The 12,815-nt window shown below is 43.9% G+C and overlaps 1 protein-coding gene across 1 annotated transcript in view; it reads left to right on the top strand.

The window, feature by feature from the left end:
- LOC149289346 (5'-3' DNA helicase ZGRF1-like) overlaps window positions 1-12,815 on the top strand; it is a 37,417-nt gene that overhangs the window by 13,274 nt on the left and 11,328 nt on the right. Inside the window, exons 11-16 of the mRNA XM_089490735.1 lie at window positions 670-866; window positions 1,428-1,567; window positions 4,538-4,684; window positions 4,843-4,957; window positions 5,916-6,157; window positions 6,333-6,492. Of these exons, the coding sequence (XP_089346861.1) occupies window positions 670-866; window positions 1,428-1,567; window positions 4,538-4,684; window positions 4,843-4,957; window positions 5,916-6,157; window positions 6,333-6,492 (1,001 nt within the window). The remainder of the gene's footprint in view (window positions 1-669; window positions 867-1,427; window positions 1,568-4,537; window positions 4,685-4,842; window positions 4,958-5,915; window positions 6,158-6,332; window positions 6,493-12,815) is intronic.

Below are 12,815 nucleotides of genomic sequence, written 5' to 3'. Positions count from 1 at the left end.
ACATATTCACATGGATATATAATGTTTTTAAGTTGATTAAATGGGAGAAGTACTTCTGGGCCAAATAATAAAATATATAATGAAATAATGAAATAAAATTAAACACTGAGTTTGAAATATATGCTCCAAGTTTACATGTGAAGGAAGGACAGTATAAAATGGTCAGTCTCATTGAGAACATGAGCAGTTCAGCCCTTCCCACCAGCAAGTAGCATGTCATCGTTCAACGTTAATCCTTTAATAATATTCTTCTTAAACTGCATTTAATGGTCTTGTCAATCAATAAAAATAAAGAATAAGTGAAGTAGAAACAGATGAATTGTATAATGTTCTCTAACTTCTTACACATCGAGTCTGTTATCTCCTGTCTATAGACACTTGTTCTCCATTAAAAAAAAATAAAACATTTTATCAAAATTATTCATACAATAGGCAGTGTTTTTAGAAAATGTACATATTCTATCGATGTAATAGCAGAAACGTGTTTGGGACCAAAGTATTCATCAAGTGAAATGTAGACTTGTGTAGGTTCCTAGCTGATCAGAAGTGATCAGCTATAAGGGATTGCATACTTTTTTGGACTGTCCTCTCTGAGAAGATTTTTTTCTTTTATATGCCAATAATTTCTTAAACAAAAATGTATTTTGGTGGTTTTTTTTTATTCTGTAGGGTCGTTTCTTTTATGCTTGTGAAGCTCCCAAAGCTGACCAGTGTAAGTTCTTCAAATGGATGGATGAAGTAAAATGTAATACTCCAGTGCAGGGGAAGCCTGATCAGAAGGCTGTCATGGGAGATATGAAGAGTTTGTCTGCGTATATAAGATGCCAGAACATAGCTCTTTATGAGGAAAGTCAGCTGATGATTAGGTATGTTCCTCAGTTACCACATACGTGAGCATTTACTCATAGTTATCTTCTGTTGAAATGTCACAGGCGAAATTCAAAATGATTCAAGCCATAAGTGTTCAGAGCAAGAATGTTACCATCAAGTGTGATCAGTGGCTGGCAGATTTTTACCTAACCTGGCGTGACATAACTAAGTTTGTTGGATCGCTAGGCTTTCTTCTACGGACTCTGGATTTTAGTAGACGTACGTAGCCAGAAAGTTGTCTACATGTCTAGTTTTCACAGTATTGGCGATCTTTAGGTCCATAGACGTTCTGTCTTCAGCTTTAATTTAGATGCAGCGGAGATACCAGAGATGTATATTGATGATTAAGTTTGCCTTGTATTAAGATATTAATATATATATATATATATATATATATATGAGCCATTATAATCTAGTGGTGCATGCCTACCATGATCAAGTCTTATTCTGTGACTGTAATGCATTTGGAAATGTATGTTTACACTCCTTAGAAACCAATGGATAGACTTATTGTTATTATATTGTTAAATATTTTATTACATGTGTTTTTTTTATAGGAAAGTGTCTGGGTTCCATCAAAGACATTTTAGCAAGTTTAAAAAAATTGCTAATGCTGGTTCAAGATTTGGTGATGAGTCAAAAACCAAACTTTACCTTAAACTGAACAGGAAGGATAGTTCTTCAGCATATAGTAAAGGTAATCTGTTCGATATGTTTCCCTTGCCTGAAGATATTACAAGAGACATGATCTGTGAACATGCACCCTCATTTACTATACGGTGTATAGGCTCTGATAAATTAAGAAGCAACAATACAAGCAGCTTTATTGCACAAAAAAATACTTCTGTGGTGGCCTTTGGTTAAATACAGAAGGTCCTCCTGTGCATTTTAACATAGGATTTACAAGTGACCTTGTAAAACATCTTATACAGGTGCTTTATTATTGTGGTCCCCCATGGTACAGTTCTGTGACCTCCAAGATCGTGGGTGCAAGAATTTAGTTGTTTTAGACAACGTGACCAACCACAAAGTTAGTGTAAGTGAGCTTTAAATATACACTGTATAAAATGTAGTTTTCAATTCATAGTCCCTGTGCTGCATTCCAGTTTTCACACTTTGCACCAGCGCCATGTTTTTATACATAACATCTGCTGAATATTGATCTGTAAATAGCTAAACTTACTGAAAAGAAAACAAAAAAACAAAACCTCAAACTGGACTTTACTTCATTCTTGGTATAACAATACAAACGCATATGTCCCAAGACTACTCAAGTTTTAATATATTTGGGCAGAAAGCTTTGAGTTTTGAGACTAATTGTTTGGGTGGTAAATAGCAAAATAACATCCCAGCACATGCGCAGGAGCTTAAACTCTGAGTAAATGGCCATAAAGACTTTGTGCAGAGCTGTCCTGGCAAGTTGCATGTGAGCAGTGGCGGATCTACCGGGGTCGCAGGGGTCGCGACTGCGACCGGGCCCCGGCGGCAGTGGGGCCCAAGCCAAGGGGCCGCCCGAAATCTTTTTTAAGTTTTTTTTTTTTTTTTTTTTTAAATAAGGCAGGGGCGTCCAACATGCGGCCCTCGAGGTGCGGCCCGCGTAAGATCGGCAGCCAGGGCAACCGATCTTACACGAGCCGCACCTCAAGCCCTGCTACTTACTTGTGGGAGGGTCTTCTGGACAGCACAGAGGAAGCGGAGTTCACGTGACATCCTACTTCCTCTGTGCTTTAGCAGAGAAGGCAGAGGGAGGCCGCGCCCCCTGCTGAAGTCTGTGAGCGGCATCGAGGGAGCTGCAGTGCAGGTAAGGGGGTGGGGAGGGTGTTTGAATGAGTGTGTGTGATTGAGGGAATGAATCTGTGAATTAATGATTATATGAATAAATGAGTGTGTGTGTGTGTGTGATAGCATGGATGTGTAAGTGCTGGAACCTAGGCATGATGGGACTGTGATTGCTGTTAGCAATCACACTCCTATCATGCCAAGTCAGCCAGTACATGCTGAAACCTGGCCAGCTGCCCCCCTTGTGTAGTGATGCTGCCAGCAGTATGGGGTCTGCACTTACAGCCACCCTGTACCAGCATGTACTGGCTGACTTGGCATGATAGGAGTGTGATTGCTAACAGCAATCACAGTCCCATAATGCCTAGGTTCCAGCATTTACTGGATGGATGTGTAAGTGCTGGGACCTAGGCATGATGGGACTGTGATTGCTGTTAGCAATCACACTCCTATCATGCCAAGTCAGCCAGTACATGCTGAAACCTGGCTAGCTGCCCCCCTTGTGTATTGATGCTGCCAGCAGTATGGGGTCTGCACATCACTTACAGCCATCCTGTACCAGCGTGTATTGGCTGACTTGGCATGATAGGAGTGTGATTGCTAATAGCAATCAGAGTCCCATCATGCCTAGGTTCCAGCATTTACTGGATGGATGTGTAAGTGCTGGAACCTAGGCATGATGGGACTGTGACTACTGTTAGCAATCACACTCCTATCATGCCAAGTCAGCCAGTACATGCTGAAACCTAGCTAGCTGCCCCCCTTGTGTAGTGATGCTGCCAGCAGTATGGGGTCTGCACATCACTTACAGCCACCCTGTACCAGCATGTACTGGCTGACTTGGCATGATAGGAGTGTGATTGCTAACAGCAATCACAGCGAGCACAGTCCCATCATGCCTAGGTACCAGCATTTACTGGTTGCCTGGGTATGATAGGAGTGTGATTGCTGTTAGCAATCACACTCCTATCATGCCAAGTCATATTGCTAATTTTGTCCAATTGTGTGTTACCTACTTTTATTAAACATGTGAGTTTTTATTATTATTTTTAAAGGTGGGGGTCATTTTCGGTTTTGGCTAAGTGAACCCTGAATGTTTTGGTCCAGAATTTTCATTTTAGTTCATCCCTAGAATAAATCTAGGGAATCCTGAATTTGTAGTCGCAAAACTTTCAAGGCCCAGAAATCAGTGAGAGGAAGAGTAAAGGTTTTGTGTCATTTTACTTTATTTTAATCTGCATATTTTATTAAAGGCCATATTTTTTGTCACAGTGAAAAATGAGTGCGGCCCGCGCACGTATACAATTCTGATGAAGTGGCCCACTGCAGAAAAAACTTGGATACCCCTGGATTATGCCCTTTGTACATGCGCCCCTTTTTTTTTTGATTTTTTTACAGATATGATTCAATATGTAAATTGAATTTGTTGAATTAGTTGAAAAAAAATTGTTGGGAAAAAATCATGTTTTTGGGGGGGGGGGGGGGTGGGGGGGCCCTTAACAGATTCTCGCACCCGGGCCCTGAGGCGTCTAGTTACGCCCCTGCATGTGAGCTTGGCATGGAATTGGGGATGTCTGGCGCAAGCTGTACCTTGCGGGTATCCAGCAATCGGGATATTAGAGGCTGGAACATATTTTTTACGTAACGTTCCCATGACGTCACATGGCAAAAATATAATTTAATACAAATTTACCAGAAAGAAACGTAAAATGTTACATTTACTGGAACTTTATTTGTGCTTTGCTGGTACGTCTGCTTTGCTAATATTTTTTGTTCAAATATGTCATGAAACAAACATCAAATGCAAATATTTTTGTATATTAGAAATGTTTTAACTTATGTATTAATGTATAACATGTGCTTTCTGTCTTGTATCTTTTGTCTCTAGATGACCTCTGGATTATTTCCAAAACCCTTTATTTTGAACCACTCGACACTTTTATCGCTTGCAGTGCCTTTTTCGGCCCCTCAGCTAACAATGACATAGAGATTGTTCCTCTTAAAGGGTATCACCCTTCAAACTGGCCAACGAATAGTAAGTCTTTATACTGAACACATTGCAAATGTCCAGGAAGCAAAAATAGTTGTTTTTTTCACCCGATCCTACATTAATAACCATATTACCCCTGTCAGATATTTTCAGTAGTTCCTGTCTCACTAAAAACATTGCAAATGTGTCTTTATTGCCTGCAGTGGTTGTCCATGCGTTGTTGGCGTGTAATGCAAGCACTGAGTTGACATCTTTGAGAAACCTACAGGAGCATGTTAACCCCACCACGCTACCACTGATGCCGCATCTTCTGACAATGTAAGTGGCTTCAAATCATGGAGAAGTTCGCTAACTCCAACACTTTATCACAAGAGGATACTATGCCATCCAGTTCACTCAGAATGACAGATACATTTATGTAAATAGTACTCTATTACTTTATTAATGGCCATAATCCAACCTTATAACATACTGTGTTTCTCACTTCCCCATATAAAGCTTTAACAAACTGTGCGCTGCTAATACCATGTTAAAGGTATATGTCATTCAGTCCCGACAGGGAACATATTTTGTAAACATTTCTTTATAGTGTTTGTGATGATACGATTTTCTGATGCCACGTTTAATCAATATGTTTAAAGGGCAAGGTGTGTATCGGATAATTATTCATATACAACAAAGATCCGTGTTTTGGATCCCAGGAGTGTCCACATATTCCAGTTTTGGATATGTTAACATCTGTTTTTATATAATACACAGTGGGGTAGTATATAAAGGTTGGAGGTAAGAAGAAGTCTCACTGATATCACTATGATTCAGTGAGATACAACTGGAGCTCTCCAGCCACCTTCCTCTTTAGTCAATGCCCTCCAACACTTCTTTTGAAATTGTGCTGAAACAGGCTTGTCTAAGCAGTAATGGATAGCGGCTGTCAGATGGGTATATGAGGAAACTAGCATTGTATGATCCCTTCTGAGTAATTACTCTAATGATACAATGCTGACACTACTTACGGTTGAAGCTCTATAATGACCTTTACTTCTAGCTTCTTCCTCCAACCACATTTTATTCTTACATGTACTGTCACGATTACTATTTTTGAACAATTAAACTGGAAGTCTATAAATGTATGCAGCTGTCTCCCAGAGGTATAAATGCCCTATGGTAATTCTACTATACTACGAGACCCATCACCGTTTGAATATAAAGTTTACATCCCCTTCAGGGTGTTTTATTTTTGCTGTAATTTGCTTTTCTTATTATTATTTTGCTGCAGGAACTCTAAGCTGGAAAAAACAGCAAATGTTGGCAAGGGGAGGTTCAATCCTCCGACTCTTATTGGAAAGGCTACTCACAAAAACAGTCTGCCAAATTACGACTTTGTAATTAATTCAGCAACAAGTACGATTAAGCAGTTTGGACTCAACAAAGACCAAGCCGCTGCCTTGATGCAAATTGCAAAGATGATCGCTGGAGCTGATGGACCCCAGGACGAACCACCAATCACAATTATACATGGTAAAGGAAATTCATTGTGAGTCTTCATTGAGATATTATTTGTCATTCTCCTTGCATTTGTCTTTTTAAGGAGGCGTGTATTGTTATTGCCGCATTGATAATAAATTGGTACCTTGCTTGTGTGTAACAAATTAGGTCTGTATGAATGAGTTCTGTATTTGTCATTTCCACTCAGGAGTTTTTGGCGCTGGGAAGAGTTACTTGCTGGCAGTAGTGGTACTGTTCTTAGCTCAGATGTTTGAAAACTGTGATCTTGAAGAAGACTCAGCCTCATCTCCTTGGAAAATTCTCATATCTTCGTCAACCAATATCGCTGTTGATAGAGTCCTTCTGGGGTATGTTCAAACATAGGGCTCTATTTATTAATTAACCTGGCAAAAATTTCAGCTCCCTGATATCACAGATTTGTACAGGAAATCTCACTGGAGTTGGTCCTTTATAATACTAATATGTGATACATAGTATATTTGACCCAGGTATTGTACTATTAGTATTAAAGCAGTAGGAAAATATTTTAATATTTTTGTTTGGGTATTAACTCCTTTAAGACAAAAGACGTACCAGGTATGCCATCAGAGACTGTCCCCTGATGACCAATGATGTACCTGGTACTTCTAAAAAAAAAAATAATTTTAAAAATGGCCCCACGTTGCCACAATTGCGAAGGCACTGCTGCTGCTATCTGTCTGGGCAGGCCATAGGCAGCTTCAAGGACAAATTACTATGATTCTTCCGCCCCCTGCTGCCCGCCAGCATTAACCCTTTCTTGTCTATGACGTGATCTTAAAGAGGAGGGTACAATGTCTCAACTAAAGCATCTAGGTCTGCTATCAAGGCCTTTGTTGGAATATCTTAATGTCTAGTCGCCTTCCTATTCTTCATCAAGATGATGGCTTTCTTGATCTCATCGCTGGTTGGCTTGTCACAGTTGGTTGTGAGGTCTTCGTTGGCTGGGTCGATGTCTGGTGTATTTGGTGGTGCTGGGCTGTTCAGAAGTTCCTCAGAGTGCACCCCCCCTCTATTCATCTGTTATTCTACTCCTGTGATCTTTCCTTGCTTTTCTTTGATGAGAAATTCTGGTTAGCTAAGCTTTCTAGAGAGTTGTTTGGTCGTGTTGTACAGCTGTTTCATGTTGCTGTTGTAAGCTTTCTGGTCTGCTGCCAGTCCTTCCACATAGTCTCTCTCTTGTCCTTCCTGATTTTCCTCTTCACTAGTGTGTGGGCTTCAGCATGCTCATCTTTGGCCTTGGCCGCTCTAGTCCTGTTGTTGTTAACTGCTGCCATTTTCTTCTTTTCTGTCTTCTATCTTGGTCACTGCTTTGAACCATTTTTTCCCGGCGTATAGTGGCAGTACCGTTGGGTTTGCTCTTTTCCCGGGACAAACAGTGTAAAAAGATCGAAGGGTTAAGCTCCACCCCCCCCCCCCTTACCCTATAACCGCACGTACCGGCGTTACGAGTCAGTTCTTTTTTGTCCCGCAGGGACGAGCACTGGCGCTTCGGCTCCGCTTGAATCATCGGTAAGATTGAGAGGAATAGCTGTGGTTCCATATCTGGATGACTGGCTGATAAAAGCTTCATCGGCTCCACAACTCTTAATAGATCTTCAAGTGACGATCGCTCTGTCAAAGACCATGGTTGGCTTCTGAATGTAGCCAAATCAAACTTAAATCCAACAACAGAGATCAAGTTTCTGGGGTTTCGGGTAGACTCGAGCTCTACGTCTTTTTCTTCCAAAAGACAAAGCCAAACGCATCCGGCTAAGGGTCACCGATCTCCAAGCATACCCCTTCTGCCCTATCAGAAGGGTAATGAGCGTTTTGGGACTTATGACTTCCACCATGCCGGCAGTAGCCTGGGCACAGGCAAGAATGAGGCCTCTCCAATGGCACGTTCTGTCCCACTGGTCCAGAAACGATGAGGACCTAGACAAAGATATTCTGATATCTCAGGAAGTGCTTTGACAATTAGAATGGTGGAAAATCAAACAAAATTTGATAAGCGGGCTGTCATTCCAACCCAAGCAGTGGCTGATAGTTACCACAGATGCATCCCAGACTGGTTGGGGAGCTCATTTCCAATCTCACACAGCACAAGGGAAGTGGTCAACGCAGGAGGCGCGTCAATCCTCGAACTTCAGGGAACTAAATGCCGTCTTCAAGGCCCTAGTATTCTTCAAGCCATGGATATTGGGCAACCCGGTAAAGGTTCAATCAGACAACGTCACAACAGTGGCCTATGCTCTCAAGCAGAATGGTCCCTTTATCCAACTATTTTTCAGAAGTTGGTGGCAATAGTAGGCTTGCCAGAAGTGGATCTCATGGCAACAAGACTGAACCGGAAAGTCCCTCTTTTTGCCTCTCTGTACAGAATGGATTACCCTCTTTTTCTGGATGGATTGGAAATCAAGTGGCAATTCAACCTGGCCTACATCTTTCCTCCGGTGTCGATGATTCCTCGAGTCTTGCTCAAAGTCAAGATGGACAAGGCAAGAGTGCTGGCAGTTCTCCCGTTTTGGCCAAACCGGAGTTGGTTTTCAGACATTTGCCAACTTTCGATAAGGTATTGGGAACTTCCGTTGTCCTCGGATGTTTTGGAGACGAAAGGGATTCCGCTCCACATCCTCCAAATGTACAGACTGACGGCTCGGCTGCTGCAAGGCTGATCCTGAAAAATCAAGGTATAGACCCTATAATGACTAATCTCCTCTTGAGTTCAGTGGAACTATCTACATCAACTATTTATCTAAGAACCTAGAGGAAATTTCTGGAATGGTGTCAGTCTCAAGACCTGCAGACTTCTCCTCCATCCATTCCGGTCATTTTGCGCTTCTTACATGGGGGATTTGCAGCAGGCCTCAAGGTGTCAACACTTAAAGGTCAAGTGTCTGCTCTCAGTCATTTCATGCTACTCGATCTGGCGTCAGATCGCTTAATTCAGAGATTTTTTAAGGCCATCACGATTAAGAGACCTCCGGTAAGATCGTTCTTTCCACCATGGGATCTTACCGTGGTACTCAAAGCTCTGTGTTTGTCTCTGTTTGAGCCTCTCCAGGAGGTTTCGCTAAAATTCCTCTCACTAAAGACAGCATTTTTAGTAGCTATCACATCAGCACAGCGAATTGGGGAACTCCAGGCTCTCTCAGCCTGAAAAGATTTTCTCATCTTTCATCAAGACAAGGTGGTGATGTATCCCAGACCGTCATTCCTGCCTAAAGTGTTATCTCAGGTTAATATTAACCAACCTATAGTCCTTCCAACCTTTTATCCAGATCCTGTGACAGCAGAAGAAAGTAACTGGCACTCTCTGGATGTTAAGAGAGCTCTTACCATATATTTAGAACGACCATCTGTTCCTTCAGTTCCATGGAAGCTCTTCAGGGCAAGCGGTGTCAAAATCTACGCTGTCCAGATGGCTCACAGATACCATCCGTCTGGCATATGACTCCTGTGGGGCCACGATTCCTCCTCAGATTACGGCAGATTACTCCACGAGAGCCGCCTCGGTTTCCTGGGCCTCCAAGTCTTCGGTCTCAACGGAGGAGATTTGTAAAGCAGCAACATGGTCCTCATGGAACACTTTCATCAAACATTACAGACTGGACATTTCCTCTGCTGCGGCAGCTGAGTTTGGACGTCAGGTCCTTCACGCTGTTAAGGTCTAACTCCCTCCCTTTTTTGGGGGGATCTTGATATATCCCAACGGTACTGCCACTATACGCCGGGAAAAACAGTAATTTTACTCACCGTAAATTCTCTTTTCCCAAGTATAGTGGCAGTACAGGTTTCCCTCCCAAATTTCGTTAATAAAGATAAAGATAATTGTTTTCCATCCTTTGGTCCTCTTGTTATTTAACCCCTTGATGACAATTGCCGGTCCGGGAACGTCACGGAAAAACAAGTCGTTTACGACAAATGACCTGCCAGGACCGTCATTTGTTAAAACGGGTGAAAAAGAGAGAATTCTTACCTGGGAATTCCTTTTCCTTGTCCATTTCCAAGGTGGCACATGAGAAGAGAAGGCTCCGCCTACCAGGTAGGGCAGGAAACACTATAAAAAAAGAAGACCTCCCCCTTCCTCCCCAGTGTGGTTAAAAAGAAAGACTCAGACAAATAATAGCCAAACGAGTAAATTTAATGGGTGGGAGAAAAAGTGTGCCACCTTGGAAATGGACAAGGAAAAGGAATTCCCAGGTAAGAATTCTCTCTTTCCTTGCCATTCCAGGTGGTACATGAGAAGAATTAGCAAGATAGGGAGGGAAGGATTCCAGTCTGCAGGACACGACGACCAAATTGAGACTCGTATGAGAGATGAAGATTCAGCCTGTAGTGCCTTACGAACGTATGAATCGACCTCCAGGTCGCTGCCTTGCAAATGAGAGACGGAGTCACCCCGGAGAGTTCAGCCCAGGAAGTCGAGACGGATCTGGTCGAGTGTGCCTTCAGGCTGGAGGGACGTACTCTTCCCGCGGAGATGTAACATAAAGTGATTGCGTCCTTAAGCCAGCGGCTCACGGAAGCCCTGGATACGGATCTGCCCTTGCGGGTCCCCGCAAAGAACAGAAAGAGAGAATTGGATTTCTTCCAGGCAGACGTACGTGAGAGATAAGACAGGATACACCTCCGCAGGTCTAGCGAGTGGAGTTCCAGCTCTTTGGGATTCTTGGGATCCGGACAGAAAGTAGGCAGGACGATCTCCTGATCCGAATGGAAAGGAGAGACTACTTTAGGGAGAAACTCTGGTGGCAAACGAAGGATAATGCAGTCCGGCAGGATCCTGAGAAAAAGTTCCACTCTGGAGAGAGCCTGGAGCTCGCTCACTCTCCTAGCGGAGGTGAGGGCTACTAGGAGGACAACCTTGTAGGTGAGCAGCTTTAGAGAGGTATCCTCTAGAGGCTCAAAAGGAGACGTGGTGAGTTGGTGCAACACGAGGTTAAGGTCCCAAGGTGGAACCGACGGACGGAGCCTAGGGCGAAGTCTACACATCCCCTTAGAAAATCTGGAGATCCAGGGATGGGAAGCCAGATTGGAGTCCAAGAAGTTGCTCAGTGCCGAAATCTGGACCTTGATAGTAGCAGGTTGTAATCCTTTATCAAAGCCGTCTTGAAAAAAACGCAGCACCTCACGGATGGATGGAGAGGATACTTCGTGCACATTGCACCAGGTGATGAACGTTTCCCAAACCTTCTGGTACTTAGCAGCCGTAGTATTTTTGCGGCTGGAGAGAATAGTGTTCACCACTGATGAAGCCAATCCTTTAGAGGTCAGGATCTCCCTTTCAGAAGCCATGCTGAGAGGTTGAACCGGGAGGGATCTGGGTGGAGAACAGGACCTTGAACGAGAATATCCTTCACCTGAGGAAGAAGCATGGGCTTGTCTATGGACAAGTTGGTAAGGTCCGAGAACCAGATTCTTCGAGGCCAGAAAGGAACAACCAGGATGACTTTTTGAGGGTTTTCCCGAATTTTCCGGAGCACTCTGGAGAAAAGGGGAAGCGGAGGAAAAACGTATGCGAGATCGAAATCCCAGGTCTGCGAGAGTGCTTCCAGGGCTCGGGGACTGCCGACTGGTGAAAGAGAGAAAAAATCCTTTACCTGTGTGTTCAGATGCGTGGCCATCAGGTCTATCTGAGGAGTACCCCATTTGCTCGTGATGAAGGCGAAGACCCTTTTGTTTAAGGACCATTCTCCCGGAGGTACCGAGTTCCTGCTGAGGTAATCCGCCTCCTGATTCAGTGAACCCTTGATATGAACCGCGGAGAGAGTGCAGTGGCTGAACTCCGCCCATCGGCAGATCTGAGCAGTCAGGGTCTGCAGGCGTCTGCTTCTGGTGCCACCTTGCTTGGAAAGGTAGGCCACCACGGTAACGTTGTCCGAAAGGATCCTGATGGACTTGTGCCGCAGGATTGGAGACCAGAACCTTAGAGCCCTCCAGACCGCTAGCAGTTCTAGAAGATTGAAGTGCAGGCCTGATTCTTGAGGAGACCAGGTTCCCTGGGTAATATAGCTTCCCATGACAGCACCCCAGCCTGTCAAACTGGCGTCGGTGGAGATTACCACCCAATCTCTTGTATGCCAAGAGAGTCCCTGTGAAAGATTCTTGGCTGACAGCCACCAACGGAGTGACTTCCGAACGAAGGGAGAAAGCCGGACCTTCTTGTGTAGGGACGTCCTGGAGCGATCCCCTAGAGCCTTTTCGTGAATTAAGTTGTTGAGTGTGGAGAAGAATCCCGCTCTTTTCCAAGGATCTGCGGGAGGCATGGACAGCAGGAATTTCTGGGCAGGTAGGTGAGTAAACTCCGGTGCATAGCCTTGATTGATGATGCGAAGGACCCAGGGGTCTGAGGTGATCTCTTCCCAGGCATGAATGAAACCTGTTAACCTGCCCCCTACCTGAAGCCTGCTGGCGTCAGAACCTTACTGCTTTACCGTCCCTGCCTCTGCCTCTTCCTCTCTGGAATCTACCTCTTGCATAGGGTTTACCCCGAAAGGACTGGTAGTTTTGATTGGAGGTTGAGGGCCTGTAGGACTCACTGTCTCTTGGAGCTCTGTAATAATTAGACCTGAAACGAGGTGGTCCTTTCCTCTGAGGTAACCAGTGCTTGTCGCCCGTGGTGGATTCTAGAATCGTGTCGAGGTCGATGCCGAAGAGGTGGTTCCCC

The sequence above is a fragment of the Sceloporus occidentalis genome, unplaced genomic scaffold, assembly GCF_023333645.1.
Source record: "Sceloporus occidentalis isolate IW3139 unplaced genomic scaffold, rSceOcc1.0.p SCAF_46, whole genome shotgun sequence".
NCBI classification, from domain to species: domain Eukaryota; kingdom Metazoa; phylum Chordata; class Lepidosauria; order Squamata; family Phrynosomatidae; genus Sceloporus; species Sceloporus occidentalis.
Note: the sequence above shows the minus strand (reverse complement) of the source record. Positions and strands in the feature narration are given on the sequence as shown.